Source organism: Rhinopithecus bieti, unplaced genomic scaffold (genome assembly GCF_001698545.2).
Source record: "Rhinopithecus bieti isolate Rb0 unplaced genomic scaffold, ASM169854v2 scaffold_5216, whole genome shotgun sequence".
NCBI classification, from domain to species: domain Eukaryota; kingdom Metazoa; phylum Chordata; class Mammalia; order Primates; family Cercopithecidae; genus Rhinopithecus; species Rhinopithecus bieti.
This window is the reverse complement of record NW_016805021.1, coordinates 1,817,111-1,834,488: the sequence shown is the minus strand read 5'-3', so window position 1 is coordinate 1,834,488 and position 17,378 is coordinate 1,817,111. Positions and strand designations below refer to the sequence as shown.

The following is a 17,378-nucleotide window of genomic DNA, read 5'->3' as shown; positions in this document are numbered from 1 at the left end:
TTTTTTTTCTTTTTTTTTTTTGAGACGGAGTCTCACTCTGTCGCCCAGGCTGGAGTGCAGTGGCCGGATCTCAGCTCACTGCAAGCTCTGCCTCCCAGGTTCACGCCATTCTCCTGCCTCAGTCTCCCGAGTAGCTGGGATTACAGGCGCCCACCACCTCGCCCGGCTAATTTTTCCTTGTATTTTTAGTAGAGATGGGGTTTCACCATGTTAGCCAGGATGGTCTCGATCTCCTGACCTCGTGATCTGCCCGTCTCGGCCTCCCAAAGTGCTGGGATTACAGGCTTGAGCCACCGCGCCTGGCCAAGAGAAGAGGACTTTCTTATAGCTAATTTGTATCTAGAAAAAAACCTTCTAGATTCCTTACTTCTGTTTCTGGCTATGGGACCCATTCAGTCTAAGAATCAACTAACATCTTATTATGAAATAAATGAACTTTTTTGCAGAAGATAACAATGTGACCAAAATTGAAAGAAAATTTTGCTAATATTACTATATACCTGAGATAACTTAATTACAGATATTTTAAAATCCCATTAGTGGCAAAAATGGAAAATCAACAAACCTGGGTTCTGTTCAAAATCATCAAGGAGTTTGTCCAAGTCACTGACAGCTGCTTTAAAATAACTGTCCATCCTACCTGTAGACTTATTCAGAATTTAATTCTTGTATGCCTAAAAAATAAAAAGTATAATAATATTTCATTTAATTCTGTAACATAAATATTATCCCATGTATTCCATGCCAGGAAAAACAGTCAAGAAATTGACACAGAAATAAAATTTAAGAGTGCTGCTTTAAGGAATACACAATTTAGTTGGGGAAATTGCCCCTGTATATGTAAAAATGACATGAAAACCAACTCTAACAACATAATATTTGCATATAGAAACTATTGTAAATTTTTAAACACTTACCTAAACAACTCATAGGTCAAAGAAGAATTCAAAATGGAAAGCTAAAACTACTTATAAATACAACATATGAAACTATAAACACATAAAACATGCACATAAAACTCTGGGATTCAGTAAAAGTGGTACTTCAAGAGATACTTAGAGACTTGAACTTTTTTTTTTTTTTTTTTTTTTTTTGAGATGGAGTCTCGCTCTGTCACCCAGGCTGGAATGCAGTAGTGCTACTTCCGCTCACTGCAACCTCCATCCCCCAGGTTCAAGCGATTCTCCTGCCTCAGCCTCCAGAGTAGCTGGGACTATAGGTGTGTGCCACCAGGCTCAGTTAACTTTGGGTTTTTTTTTTTAGAAGAGTAGGGTTTCACCATTTTGGCCAGGCTGTCTTGATGACCTCAAGTCATCCGCCCGTCTCGGCCTCCCAAAGTGCTGGGATTACAGGCATGAGACACTGCTCCTGACAAAAGAAGACTGAAAACTAATAAACTAAGAACAAAAATTAAAAAAAAGAAAACAAGCATACAAGAGAGTTGCACAAGAAAACTAAAAGTTAGTTTGATGAAAAGATGAAAAAAGTAGGCAAACCTCTGGTCTGGAACAGAAACTACACCAAATAAGCCTGAGAAACCTCACAGGAATCTGTCAATAAGTAATGGGATAATATCAAAAGGACAAAAGTCAAGTTGAAGGGCACTGGCTTAAATGGGACAAGTGAGCATCAAATGAATGAAGACTGCAAAGGACTAAACATAAATCAAATAGATTTGGAAAAAAAAAAAAAGATAAAATAATACTAAAGACAAAAACAAAACATACCACTCACTGGAGGGGTAGCAGGGCACTAACCAATTACTCTAAAAATTGATCAATTAAGGGAAAAAAATCAAGAATTTATCCTACCCAAGGACATGAACAGGCACTTTTCAAAAGAAGACATTTATGTGGCCAACGAACATAAAAAGGCTCAACATCACTGATCATTAGAGAAATACAAATTAAAACCACAATGAGACACCATCTCAGGCCAGTCAGAATGGCAATCGTTAAAAAGTCAAGAAACAACAGATGCTGGTGAGGCTGTGGAGAAACAGGAACACTTCAACACAAAGACAGTGTAGCGATTCCTCAAAGACCTAGAATTAGGCAGATCATTTGTCACAGCAAATTCCAATTACTGGTATATACCCAAAAGAATATAAATCATTCTATTATAAAGATTCATGCATGTGTATGTTCACAATAGCAAAGACATGGAATCAACCCAAATGCCCATCAATGATAGACTGGATAAAGAAAATGTGGTACATATAACACCATGGAATACTATGCAGCCATAAAAATGAACAATATCATGTCCTTTGCAGGTACACAGATGAGGCTAGAAGCCATTATTCTCAGCAAACTAATGCAAGAACAGAAAACCAAACACCTCATGTTGTCACTTAAAATAAGTGGGAGCTGAACAATGAGAACACGTGGACACAGGGAGGAGAACCAGACACACTGGGGCCTACTGGGGTGGGGGGTGGTGAAGGGAGAGCGTCAGGATAAATAGCTAATGCATGTGGGGCTTAATATCTAGGTGATGGGTTGACAGGTGCAAAAAACCACCATAGCACATGTTTACCTATGTAACAAATCTGCACGTCCTGCACATGTATCCCGGAACTTTAAATTTAATTTAATTAAAAAATATATATATGTATATCAATCTGGGGAACACTGTCCTTAATAATATTGAAATTTCCAATTCACGAGCATGGTATATGATGTGATTAAGCCTTCTCTGTTATATTTCAATAAAGCTTTGTCACTAAAAAAATGAATTTATCCTGCCCTTTATTTACAAAATATACTTTATAACAAAATAATTACTGATGAAAAGTTCTTTAGGTAAGAATTCCAGTGAATAAATGCAAAAGGATATTAAAAATTTTTAATTCATCTCTTCATAATCCCTAATGCAATAAATAGACTAGGCAATGGCTATAAATGGATGTTTAAAGGCTAGAGGAAAAGGTTTATGGGGAGTTTTACAACGGTGGGATCAAGTCAACACGTCCAAACCCAACAATCAATTTCACCATCAATAAATGTGGAAGAATAGTATCACCTAAAAAATATTACTGCCTAAAAAAATTGAATTAGAATGTAATCAAACTAACTGCTTGTTTACAGGAAAGTCAAGCATAAGGAACAAGTTAAATGACATAAAAAGAAAGCAATCAGCTAAGCTAATCTGGAAGGTGAAACACTGTACAGCAACATTCCTCAAACTGCCTATGGTAAGTATTTTTCTTACACTTCTAATCCATTGCAAACTGTTACTTTTTAAAAATACAATAAAACTAAACAAATTTGTAATAATAAATATACACAAAAGAATATACATTATTAAACACATCTGTTTGGCTACCTGGCATGGGGACTAGGAATAGGAAATGGGGGTAAAAGACAACAAACAAATGACAGGGCTTTACAAGAACTAACTATGATTGTGTGCCATCAACTAAGGACATCTGAGGTCCAGAAAAAATAAATAAATAAACAAAAAAGAGATACTTTAAAAATGGGCTTGAAAATTAGGCAGAGCTTAAGAGAGAACTGAATGACATCGAAGACCTATCTGAAGAAATTACCTCAAATAATGCCCAGAGGGACGAGGAAGAGAAAAATACAAAAACTAGGTTAAAACGTATTGATGATAAAATGAGAATGGAGTACTATAAGGAGAAAAGACAGCATGGGACAACTATATTTGAAAAGATAATGCTGGGAGTTTTTCCAGAATTGATGAAAAAGCTAACTCAACAGATACAGGTAACAAATTATACCAAACAATACAAAAAGAAATCCACATTTAGACACACTACTGTAAAACTACTAAACCCCAAAGATAGAATAACCAGAGAGAAAAGGTCACTTTCAAATGAACAATAATTGTGCTGGCAACAAACTTAAAACTAACAGGTACACTTCAGAAGAATTTTCAGTAACACTGGTATGGCATCTTAATTCAATAAAGCATGTTACCTTTTTTTGCTTCAATTTTTAAACTGTGGTTATACCATACACACAGAAGAGTGCACAAAATAAACAGACACCAAACAAACAAAAGGAATTCGGAGGCCAGATGTGGTGGCTCATGCCTGTAATCCCAACACTTTGGGAGGCCAAGGCAGGTGAACTGCTGGAGGTTAGGAGTTCAAGACCAGCCTGGCCAACATGGTGAAACCCCATATCTACTAAAAGTACAAAAATTAGCTGGGCATAGTGGCGCATGCCTGTAATCCCAGCTACTTTGGTAACTGAGGCAGGAGAATCACTTGAACCCGGGAGACAGAGGTTGCAGTGAACCAAGATGACACCACTGCACTCCAGATTGGGCAACAGAGCGAGATCCTGTCTCAAAAACAAAAAAAAAGGAATTTGGAGGAAGACACAATGCAAGAGGCATAATAAAACTTCAAAGAAACTAATATTCTCAGAGACAAAAAAGCAATGCTACCATGAAACAGGAACACGAAGCCATAAATAAGAACTATATAGAGAACCAAAAAAGATCATGGAACTTGATTGCAGAAATCTTAAAATTCAAGCAAGGCTTGTGAGTTGCAGTGAAAGCACTGCTTAAGGGACAGTGACAGCACTAAAAATGCATATATTGAAAAAGAATTTGGGAGGCCAAGGTGGGTGGATCACCTGAGGTCAGGAGTTTGAGACCGGCATGGTTAACATGATGAAACCCCATTTCTACTAGAAAATACAAAAATTAGCTGGGCATGGTGACAGGCATCTGTAATCTCAGCTACTCGGCAGGCTGAAGCAGGAGAATCACTTGAACCTGGGAGGTGGAGGTTGTAGTGAGCCGAGATCCGGCCATTGCACTGCAGCCTGGGCAACAAGAGTGACACTTCATTTCAAAAGAAAAAGTAAAAGAAAAAAAATCTAAAGTCAATAAGCTTCCACCTTGGGAAACTAGAAAAACAAAAACAATTTTGGCCTAAAACAAGTAGGAAAATAAAAATTAGAGCAGAAATAAATGAAATTTAAAACAGGAAAACAATAGACAAATAGAGAAAACCAGTAAAACAAAAAACTCATTCCTTTAAAAGATGAATAAAATTGATAAACCCAGTTAATTAAGAGAGAAACAAATGACCAATTTCAGAAATAAAGAAGGAGTCATCACTACTGATGCCAAAAAGGATAATAAAGGAATATTATTAACAACTCTGCCCACAAATTTGGTAATTTAGATGAAATGAACCAATTCCTCAAATGATACAAACCGCCAAAAGTCATACAAGGAGAAACAGATAACCTAAAATCCCTACATCTATTTTAAAAGTTAAATCAATAATTAATAATTTTCCATAAAAATAAATCACCAGATCCAGATGGATCAACTGGTGAATCCAGATGGATCCAGATGGATCAACTGGTGAATTCTGCCAAACATTTAAGGAAAAAATAATAGCAATTCTCTATAATCTCTTCCAGGAAAAAGAAGTAGAGGGAACACTTCTAACTTATACTATAAGACCAGCATTACCCTAATATCAAAACCAGATAAAGACACTGCAAAAAAGGAAAACTACAGACCAATGTTGCCCATGAACACAGATATAAAAATGCTCAAGAAAATGGTGCCAAATTGAATCCAACAATGTATAAAAAAATTATATATCATGACCAATATAATTTATCCAGGTATGCAAGGGTGGTGCAACATTTGAAAATTAATCTATGTAATCTACCATATTAACAAACTAAAGAAGACATATATAATCACATAAATTGATGCAAATAAAAACAATATCCAGGCTGGATGCGGCAGCTCACTCCTGTAACCCCAGCACTGTGGGAGGCTGAGACGGGCAGATCACAAGGTCAGGAGTTATAGACCAGGCTGGCCAACATGGTGAAACCCTATCTCTACTAAAAATACAAAAATTAGCCTGGCGTGTTGGTGTGCACCTGTAATCCCAGCTACTTGGAAGGCTGAGGCAGGAGAATCGCTTGAACCCAGAAGGCGGAGGTTGCAGTGACCCGAGATCATGCCACTACACTCCAGCCAGGGAGACAGAGCGAGATTATCTCAAAAAAACACAAAACAAAACAAACAAACAAACAAAAATATCCATTCATGAGAAAAACTCTTAGCAAACTATGAGTAGAGGGAAACTTCTTCAATTTGATAAAGAATATCTACAAAATACCTACAATTAATAGCATACTTAATAAGAAACTGCCTTCCCTCAAAGATTGGGTTCAAGAAAAGGATATCTTCTCTCATCACTCCCATTCAATATAATACGGAAAGCCCTAGCTAGTGCAATAAGATGAGAAAAGAAAACAAGAGGTATACTGTTTGGAAAAGAATAAATAAAATGGTCTCTATTTGCAATTTGCAGTTACATAATTCTCTATGTAGAAAATACCCAAAATTGACCCCAAAATGTCCTGAGTATAGTAAGGTTGCAGGATATAAGATCAGTACACAAAAGTCACTTGCATTTGAATGAACAACTGGAAGTTGGACTTTAAAATACCATTATAAGAGCACCTTTAAAAAGTGAAATACTGCACACTTGTAATCCTAGCACTTTGGGAGGCCGAGGCGGGCAGATCCCTTGAGCCCAGGAGTTTAAGACCAGCCTGGGCAACATAGTGAAACCTCACCTCTGCAATTACAAAAAAATTAGCCAGGCATGGTGGTGCACACCTGTAGTCCCAGCTACTTGGGAGGCAGAAGTGGGATGATCACTTGAGCCCAGGAGGTCGAGGCTGCAGTGAGCAGAGATCTCACAAGTGCACTCCAGCCTGGGCAACGGAGTGGAAAACCAACAACAACAAAATGCTTAGGTTATAAATCTAACAAAATATATATAGGGTCTATATGTGCAAAAGTATAAAACACTGATTAAAAAAAAAAGAAAGAAAGAAAAGAAAAACTAAATAAGGCTAGGCGCAGTGGCTCACGCCTATAATCCCAGCCACTTTGGGAGGCCGAGGTGGGTAGATCACCTGAAATCAGGAGTTCAAGACCAGCCTGGCCAACATGGTGAAACCCTGTCTCTACTAAAAATACAAAAATTAGCTGGGCTTGGTCGCGGGCACCTGTAATCCCAGCTACTTGGGAGACTGAGGCAGGAGAATCGCTTGAACCAGGGAGGCGGAGGTTGCAGTGAGCCGAGATCACACCATTACACTCTAGCCTAGGGGACAAGAGCGAGACTTTGTCTCAAAAAAAAAAAAAAAAAAAAAACCACTAAATAAAATGGGGCATATTCCATGTTCATAGATAGGAAAACTCAGTATTAAGATACATGCCAGGTGCAGTGGCTCACGTCTCTAATCCCAGCACTTTGGGAGGCCAAGGCGGGCGGATCACAAGGTCAGGAGATCGAGACCATCCTGGCTGACACGGTGAAACCCCGTCTCCACTAAAAATACAAAAAATTAGTCAGGCATGGTGGCAGGCACCTATTGTCCCAGCTACTCTGGAAGCTGAGGCAGGAGAATGGTGTGAACCTGGGAGGCGGAGCTTGCAGTGAGCCAAAATCGCACCACTGTACTCTAGCCTGGGCAACAGAGCAAGACTCCATCCCAAAAATAAAAATTAAAATTAAAAAAAACAATGAGAGAAACATGAGACAAATTCCAACTGACATTCTACAAAACATCTGACCAGTAATCCTCAAAACTTTCAAGAGCATCAAAAACAAGGAATGTCTGAGAACTATCACAATCAAGAGGTGCCTAAGGAGACAGGACTACTCAATGTAATGTGATATCCTGGATGGGATCCTGGAACAGAAAAAGTGTATTAGGGGAAAAATGAGGAAATGTGAATAAAGTATAGCCTTTAGTTAATAATGTATCAATACTGGTTCACTAATTATAACAAATGTACCATATTAATCTAAGATGTTAATAATAAACTGGGTATGGAGTATATAGGAACTCTATACGGTCTGCAGTGATTCTGTAAATCTAAAACTGTTCCAAAATAAAATGTTCATTTTTAAAAATGCAATCAAGGTGTTAGAAAATAAAGTTGAGAAACTATCCTAGAAATCAGAACAAAAAGAATGGGATGGAAAACAGGAGAGAAAATATTAGAAATCAGAGAATCAATCTAATGAGGTTTAATATTCTAATAAAAGAAATCCAGAAAGAAGGAAGGGAGTGAAAGAAGAAATTGCCAAATAAAACACCACAGATATGGTCTCCAAATGGAAAGGGCCCATTTGGGGCCCAGGACATGAATGAGTAACTCTTACCAACCAACATCATTGTGAAATTTCAGAATACCTGAATGGTTGAAGGGAAGATCACCCCATTTAATACTAAAGTCTGCATCCCCTACCTCTCCTTTCCCCAGTATTCCTGAACTTCCCACCCCATCCTGCTCTCCTTTTTTTCTTTTCTAAAGCAGTTATGTACTTTACAAACTCCCAATGTTTTGTATAATTTATTATATTTGCGGTTGAACAACTCCTTTCTCCCTAACTTTAAGCTCCACAAGGACATGAATCTTGTATTTTTGTTCACCTATATATTCAAAATGTCTTGGCCAGTGCCTAGCACATAAAATGTGTTTAATACATACTTCTTGAATAAGTGTAAAAGCTTCCATAGAGATATAACAGGTCATAATCAAAGGATTGGTTATAAATGTGAGGGTTAAATAAAAAATGTTTGGACATACAAGAACCAAAAATATGTGCATCCCATTCAGTCTTTCTCAGGAAGCTACTGAAAGATGTACTCTGCCAATATAAGGGAGACACCAAGAAAAAGGAAAACCTGAAATCCAGTAAAGAGGCTACTCACACAGAAGAGACAAATGCAATTCGCAGATGACTGTAAAAGGGCAGTCCAGGAAGACAGTTGTGCAATAGGCCTAGAGAGCAACCCATCAAGATGGAGGCAGGATGACCAGCACATTACAGGAAAGATGTTACAAAACCAACAGATTTTCAGATGTGTTTGATTCTACTAAGAGGAGATTGACGTATCTGGTTCAAGAGGTTAATAGATCAAATAAAGAATACAAAAGACACATTAAAAAGATATAAAACATATATTTATAAAGAAACATAAAAGGTACATGTACAAAAGAAGATGATTATTAACTAGGAAAAACAAAAATTATACAAGAAAGGAAACAATCTCACACTTACCTGGTTCAGCTACATACAACATTTACATAGTTAAAATGAGGTAAACACCAAATAACTAAAAGTTAACGTATAACTAATCTGGTAATAGAGAAGGCAGAGGAGAAGTGAAATGCAGTGTTTAAAGGTAGGAGTTGGTGCAAAAAACCTAAACTCCCATCTTCTGTAATAGGAAATTAGTAAACGATACCTTAAATTGCATTAGGATGAGAATGGGAAGGAGACGTCGCCATATATCTAAATATGTTATTTTTAAAAACTGGAAGTGATAAGGAATTGAAGTCACTGACTCTGGAGCAGCCTTTCTCAATTAAGGTCCGGTGAGAGAATCAATCTTTAATGCCCTAAGGCTTCCATTTTATGTAAAAAAACTAACTTCTCTCCTATGCATCTATCATATTAGCTATATACCCTCCTTGAGAGAATTAAGAAAATAGTTGCTCAAATCATTTTTCTTGTTCAGTGATTCACACAGAAAGCACTGATTGAGAAAGACTGCTTCTGGAGAATGGGATTCAGGGGTACTGGGGCAGAAGATTGTTGTTTTCCCTTTTTTTTTTTTTTTTTTTTTTGACAGAGTCTCGCTCTTGTTGCCCAGGCTGGAGTGCAATGGCGTGATCTCAGCTCACTGCAACCTCCGCCTCTCGGGTTCAAGCAATTCTCCTGCCTCAGCCTCCCGAGTAGCTGGGATTACAGACACGCGCCACCACGCCCGGCTAATTCTGTATTTTTAGTAGAGATGGGGTTTCTCCATGTTGGTCAGGCTGGTCTCGAACTCCCGACCTCAGGTGATCCGCCTGCCTCAGCCTCCCAAAGTGCTGGGATTGCAGGCGTGAGCCACCACGCCTGGCCCTCTTTTCTTTTTTGAGACAGGGTCTCAGTCTGTTGCGCAAGTTGCACTGTAGTGGTACGGTATCAGCTCACTATAGCCTCTGTGGGCTCAAGCAATCCTCCCACCTCAGCCTTCCAAGTAAATGGAACAATAGGTGCGTGCCACCACGACCCAGTTAATTTTGTTTATTTTTTGTGGAGACAAGGTCTCACTATGTTGCCCAGACTGGTCTCAAACTCCTGGGCTAATGTGATCCTCCTGCCTCAGCCTCCCAAAGTGCTAGGATTACAGGCATGAGCCACTGCACCCAGACATATTTTCATTATAATCCTTGAAGTATTATTTGACTCTTTATGAACAGATATCCCTTTGATAAATATAAACATTAAATTTAAAATAAACACAATAGTAAAAAGTAGTAGTAAAGGAACTCTGAATATAGGATGTATTTAATGAATAAAGCATAAAACTGAAAGGTCTAGAAGTAGTTTCTTTTAGTAAAAGTCAGAGAGTTTTTTAGAAATAAATTATGGAACTCATTAAATAACATCTACTTACAAAACATTTCTATCTATATAGCAATGCTTTACTAAGCATTAAGTTATTTGAGGTGCCAAGAAAGATATGAAAAAGATAATATAATTGTAAAAGGTATGACAATGTAAATATAGTATACTGAAATGTTTTAACATGAAACCTCATTAAGCTGTATACATTTCCCATTTAAATCAATCAGGACGTACTTTTTGTGCCAACAAGCTACCATATCCAGCAGAAGACATAAAAGAAATATAAGATATACTTCCTTTTAAAATAGGTTTATTTATGTGTACATATAACTTATTTTAGGTTTTTACTCACTTGGCTATTTATATATTTTTAGATTTAAGAAAACTTCTTCATAATATTTACAATAAAATGGCTTTCAAAAATCTCTTCATGATTACAAAAATTGGCAGTAACATGGAAGATTAACCAGAAAACCAGCAAAACCAATAGCAAGGGGACACCTAAAATGGTTAAGGTAAGAGATGAAGGCCTGAGCTGAGATAGTGCCGTGAAGAAAAAAAGGAAACAGATATAAAGATGGCTAAAATGAGCCAGGCATGGTGATGGCCGCCTGTGGTCCCAGCTACTCCAGAGCCTAAGGTGGGAGGATTAGCTTGAGCCCAGGAATTTGAGACCAGCCTGGACAACACAGTGAGATCCTGTCTCAAATAAAAATAATAAAATGAAATAAAAGTGGCAAAAGAATGAGAACTTTTGGAGACTGAAAGCAAGGGAGAAAGCTGGATTAGTGCCAGGTTTCCACCATGAGTGGCTGGGGTAGATGGTGGTGCCACTGACCATGACAGGCAATACAAAGAGGAGCAGGATTAAGGGAAACATGAGTCCACCTTTGGACTGTTTGAAGTACCTTGAGAACATCCTGGGAGAGATATCCAAAAGGCAGCTGAATATAATAATCTGGAATGCAGGAGAGAAGTCTGAGACAGATAAAGATTTGGGAATTGGCAACACACAGCTGTTAATGGATGAGATCACCTAGGAAGAGAATACATTCAGAAGAGGACAAGAGTCTGCCATCAGATAACTAAAGATCACAATTCACGTTCCTAAAACCACCCAGGATAAAACTTTGCCAAGTTATATGGACTTCGGTAGAAAAATATCCAACATATAATGTTAAATGAAAGAAAATCAAATCACAAAACTTTATGCATTGTACAAACCTATTTTTACAAATAAGTTGTAAAAAAAATTAATAAAGGCACAGTAAAAAAATACGAAGGAACAAACATTAATGATGTTAGTAATACTATAAATGTAGGAATGGGATTATGTAAACCTTTCAGAGCTACATGATATGTCTTCATACTATTTTACTTTTTTTAAATAAGCATGTACTCAGCCAGTGTACTCAGGTGACTCGCGCCTGTAATCCCAGCACTTTGGGAGGCCGAGCCAGGCAGATCATGAGCTGAAGAGAGATCGAGACCATCTGGCCAAAATGGTGAAATCCCGTCTCTACTAAAAATAAAACAACAACAACAACAAAAATTAGCTGGGCCTGGCGGTGCGCGCCTGTAGTCCCAGCTACCTGGGAGGCTAAGGCAGGACAATCGCTTGAATCCCGGGAGGCAGAGGTTGCAGTGAGCTAAGATTGTGCCACCGCACTCCAGCCTGGCGAGAGAGCGTGACTCCGTCTCAAAAAATAAAAAAAAAGGCATGTGCTCTTGCAAACAGAGAAACCATAATTTTGTTCTTTTCTTTAAAAAAACGTACACCACGTTTCCTAAGGCCGGGCGCAGTGGCTCATCCCAGCGCTGTGGGAGGCTGAGGCGGGCGGATCACGAGGTCAGGAGATTGAGACCATCCTGGCCAACACAGTGAAACTCCGTCTCTACTAAAAATACAAAAATTAGCTGGGCGTGGTGGCGCGTGGCCGTAGTCCCAGCTACTCAGGAGGCTGAGGCAGGAGAATGACCTGAATCCGGGAGGCAGAGGTTGCAGAGAGCCTAGATCGCGCCACTGCACTCCAGCCTGGGCAACATAACGAGACTCCACCTCAAAAAAAAAAAAAAAAAAAAAAATGCAGCACGTTTCCTTACAATATATTTGAGAAGATAAAATGTGTTAGAAAACACTTGGACACTGGACTATAAATGGACAAATAACATCAACAGACAACGAGTAAGATTATGAAAAATATTCAGTGCACTAGCAAGGTAATGAGAATTAGAACATACACCATTTATTGTCTGCTAAATTAAAACAATTTTTTAAAATAATAAAAGTACTCAATGTTGGTAAGGGTGTGCATGTGTGTGTGTGTTTTGTTTTTGTTTATGTTTTTTAAGCATGACAGTCACTGCTGACAGGAAATAAACTGGTACTATCTCCCAGGAAAACAATGTGACAGTATATACCAATAGCCTGAAAAAGATTCCTAATATTTGATCTAACAATTATCTTTTTAGAAATTTTAGAAAAGAATCCATGTGTTACAGCTCTTTTAGAATGTATTTAGCAGTTGTCTGGTTTTACTGGACTTCCTCCAGCCCCCCCAAAAGAAAATAATTCAAAACAACTAAAAACATGCAAAGATATTTCACCAAATCATTAGTTGAAACAATCGAATCACCAACATTAGTGCACAACAGAAAATTATACAGGCATCAAAAGTAATGTGTTCAACAAACTTGTTTTAAAAAAAAGCAAAACTCTATGACCTAGCAATTCCACTTACAGAAAAACACTAGCACGCATACACCAGAAAACATCACAAAGAACGTTCACTGTTGTAGTGGTTGCAATAGTGTACAATTTTAAACCACCTAACAGCCCATCAATCCAAAAACGGTTAAATCAGCTTTCTCAAACTGTGGTCTCAGGACCCCTGGATGTTCCCAGGAGCCTTTCAGCAGGCTTGTAAAATCTTTCCTTTTCCTACTACATATCTGTGCAAGACTGGTGTTTTCTTCATATGCTTCAACCTAAACCAGATAGCACAACAAACGCAAATATGAAAATCCAGCTGTCTTCCATAAATCAGACATTAAAGTGATTTGAAAAATTTAAAACAATGCCACGCTCCTCTAAGTTTTGTTTTAGAAAATAGTTACTTTTCACTCAAAATTATTTAATATGAGTCTGTTATTTTAAATGAATAAATAAAACATCTTCAGTTTTCTGAGTTCTAATTTCCAAAATGGCAAATATACTGCAGCATTAGGAACCAAAAACTCTATTGGTCCTCAATAATTTTTAAGCGTAATTATCCCCAATCATAACGTTAAATGAACTGTAGCACTATTCTATCATGTAACATTATGATTGGGGATAATTAATGGGAATTTGGCTTTATCTGTAATATAACTGTTTCAAAAGATACTTTGCTCATGTATAATCAAGAAGTCATTTTTATGAAGCTTTTTAAAAACATGGGGAAATGCTTACAACGTAATTTAAATCAAGGAAAGTAGACAATCCAATGATATAAAATCTCAAGAAAATGCACAGGGAAAAAAAGACTCAAAGGAAAAAAGTCAAAACATGAAAAGTGATTGATTACTATAACATGGTGGAATTATGGTTGATCATTTTTGCTTATTCTTTATTCTATTTTTTCAATTTTTGCCACTAAGCATGCAGTTTAATATCCAGGGGAGGAAAAAAAAGGAAGAAATTAGGCGGAAAATTATATATAGTTCTACTGGATTAAACCATTAAACTCCTGCCAACTCAAGAGACGACAAGCTCAAGCGAATAAACGGAGGAATCTGACTGAATCAACAAAGTGCCTATTTTTTGAATTGAAAAGATTCACTTAATATCAAATGTATGGACTAGCCAAACTAACAAGAAAGAACATTCTTAGTCTGGACCATAACACTTGCAATCACGGCAGTACAAATAAGAGTTAAAAATAAGGTCCTCTTTTGGACTTTCTCAAAATACCAAAGGAAAGGCAGCGGGAAAGACGGCCACTGCACCCTTCTGTTCTCTAACGAAGAGAAAATGCATGGGTGCGGGAATGGGCAGTGCGAGAGCACCGGCAACATGAGACTCCTCTGCGGTGACCCAGCCTCTGCCACTCCTGAAGAACCACAGTCCCCTCTGCACTCGCAGCCCCTCCCCAGGCGGGACGGCGGCGCCAGGGCGCTTCTCCCTCCACCCGCGGGGGTCTCTCCCCCAGGAGCGCCGGCCACTCCGGCGGCCCGGGAGGGTGGAACCGGGCAAACAGCCGCCGTGATTGCCCTCCCGGTCCAGTCCGGTCTGGCCCTTCAGGCTCCAGGAGGGGACATCAGATTGGAGGGCCAGGGTTCCCCGGCCAGCTCCAGGGGCTCGGAAAAGGAATTGGTCGGGGCCCAGGCTCTGTCCGCAGAGGAAGAGGGCCAGACCCAGCGCCCAGGTCGGCGGGTCCAGCGGTCACCCCGCCCCCTCTGTGGGAACAGCAGGGCTGAGGGGAGGCCGAGACGACCGGTCACGGGGGGCTCTTACCTCCCCTACAGCCCCGGCGGAGCTTTTTGGGAACTCGACACGACGTCACGCTGAGGAGTGAAGAGCGACCCCGGCCGGGAGTCCTGGGAGTGCCAGCCTCCGGCTCAGGGTTTCTTTCCCCGCCCCCCGGGCAGCGCAGAGAGCGCAGGCGCAGAGGAGGCTTTCCTCTTCGGCTCACACGCATCCTCCCTCGGCGTCCCCGGCTGTCTCCAGGCGTGGGGCGCCTGCGCACTACGATGCAGGTTCGGAGCAGGGGGCGCTAGACTTCTTACCGGAAGTGCCTGAGTGGGTTCTCGGGTGATGGGGACGCCTGATGATTGTGCCTTAGATCGGGACTCGGTTTTCCACTCGACTCCGGGATCGGGAGGCCTCTCGCGTCAGTGTCTGACTTCCTTTACCCTTCGCTAACCTAGAGGCAGCTTCTCCAGCCCCAGCTGTAGCCCTCCGCTGAGCTTGCGCGGCGTTCCGGTCTCTACTGGACAGACCCACCTTCCCGGCAGCTGGCTGGGCCTGCTCTCCGCGCTGCTGGCCCCTCGGAAAACCTAACTTTTTGTTTACTTCAAACAGACTGCCCCCCCACCTCCCCAGCTTCCCCTTCTTCCTCCCGGCAGCAATAAAAATGTTCCCAGCCAACCCCGAGCTCCAAGCCACTTCAGCTGACTGGACATCCCTTTCCTTCCCTTCGCTGCGTTGGTTCTGAATGTTTTGTTTCGTTTTTTTAAAGCGGCCACGAGAACAGCTGTCTCCCTGTCTAAAAGCAAAAGCTGACTGCTCTAATGGAGAAATAAAATGGCACTCACTTGATGTATATTTGCTTGTTGAGCTTTGCTATTTTTACCACAAGTTTCCAATAAATTTAAATGGGAGACCGGGCGCGGTGGCTCACGCCTGTAATCCCAGCACTTTGGGAGGTCGAGGCGGGAGGATCGCTAGAAGTCAAGAGTTCCAGACGGGCTTGGGCAACATAGCAAGACCCTGTCAATACTAAAAGTGAAAATTAAAAAATTAGCCGGGCGTGTTGGCACGTTCCTGTAGTCCCAGCTACTGGTTCACAGTTTGAAGTGGGAGGATCACTGACGCCCAGGAGATCAAAGCTGCAATGAGCTCTGGTGGCAACACTGCATTCCAGCCTGAGCGACAGAATCAGACCGTGTCTCTAAAAAAAAAATAAAAATAAAAATAAGGGAAGAGACATACATATGGGATCCGATACAGACAGATACAGGGAAAAAGCAGTTCCTCAGAGGTTTAACAGCTCACAGTTCATACTGATCTTTCAAAAATTGCAAGAATTGGTCGGGCGCTCACGCCTGTAACCCCAGCACTTTGGGAGGCCGAGGCAAGCGAATTACCTGAGGTCAGGAGTTCGAGACCAACCTGGCCAACATGGTGAAACCCCGTCTCTATTAAAAATACAAAAATTAGCTGGGTGTGGTGGCCGGCACCTGTAACCCCAGCTACTCGGGAGGCTGAGGCAGGAGAATCGCTTGAACCCAGGAGGCGGAGGTCGCAGTGAGCCAAAATCGGGCCACTGCACACCAGCCTGGGCGACAGAGCAAGACTCAGTCTCAAAAAAGAAAAAAAGAATTGCAAGAATTATAATTTTTCGAGTATTCCAGCCACATGTGATTTGTGATGAAAGATTTGAGAATCACGGTTCACATCTTAAATCTGCAGTTTACAGCTATAGTTCCTGATCTTTGAAAGATATTGAATCTCTAACCTTTGTTTTCCTAAACAACAAATGAAATAGCATAACTTTTGATTGCCTAAAGTAATGTATGTATTGAGCATCTGCTTTGTGACAGTGTGTTAGACGCTTTGCTTACATTATGTCATTTAATCCTAAGAATAATTCTACAAAGTACAGTATTCCTTTTTCCTACTATGTGTTAGGCATTCTTCACAGATAAAATAAAATGGGGCCACTGCCCCTGGGGAACCACAGTCTAGTAGCAGAGACTCATATACACAAATGCATATTGGGGACAGAAGTATTTATATAGTAAAGTGTGAGGACAAAGAGAATAGAAAAAAGACAAACACCTTAAATAGATCAGTGGGGAAAGTATATACAATGGTCAGTTCACAAAATATGAAATTTAAATGCCTACTACACGTTTTACCAATCAATGTTCAAAGTCATTAATAATAAACAGAGACAAAAGAGAGGTTATTTCCCAGGCATCTAATTACCCAATCTGTTTAAAATGTGAATAAACTCCATGGGTGACAGAAGAGTAAAGCGGACACTTACACCCTGGGAGGGATATAAATTAGGACAAAGATTTTGGAAAGTTATTTGTCAAATCATGTCAAGAACTTTATGAGTGTTCACGTGACCTAATTTCATCATTTCTCTTTTGGAAATTATAAGGAGATAGTCCAGAACATGAAGCTCTCTATGGAAAGATACTTAACCATGGTAAATAAATTGATAAA

General features: G+C 39.9%; 1 protein-coding gene across 1 annotated transcript in view; it reads right to left on the bottom strand.

The window, feature by feature from the left end:
• ZFYVE16 (zinc finger FYVE-type containing 16) overlaps positions 1 to 15,032 on the bottom strand; it is a 61,433-nt gene extending 46,401 nt beyond the window's left edge. The window contains exons 1-2 of the mRNA XM_017870894.1: positions 14,937 to 15,032; positions 566 to 674 (exon numbers count right to left, since the gene is read on the bottom strand). Coding sequence (XP_017726383.1) covers positions 566 to 635 — 70 coding nt within the window. The 5' untranslated portion in view covers positions 636 to 674; positions 14,937 to 15,032. The remainder of the gene's footprint in view (positions 1 to 565; positions 675 to 14,936) is intronic.
• Between the last annotated feature and the right edge of the window lie 2,346 nt (positions 15,033 to 17,378).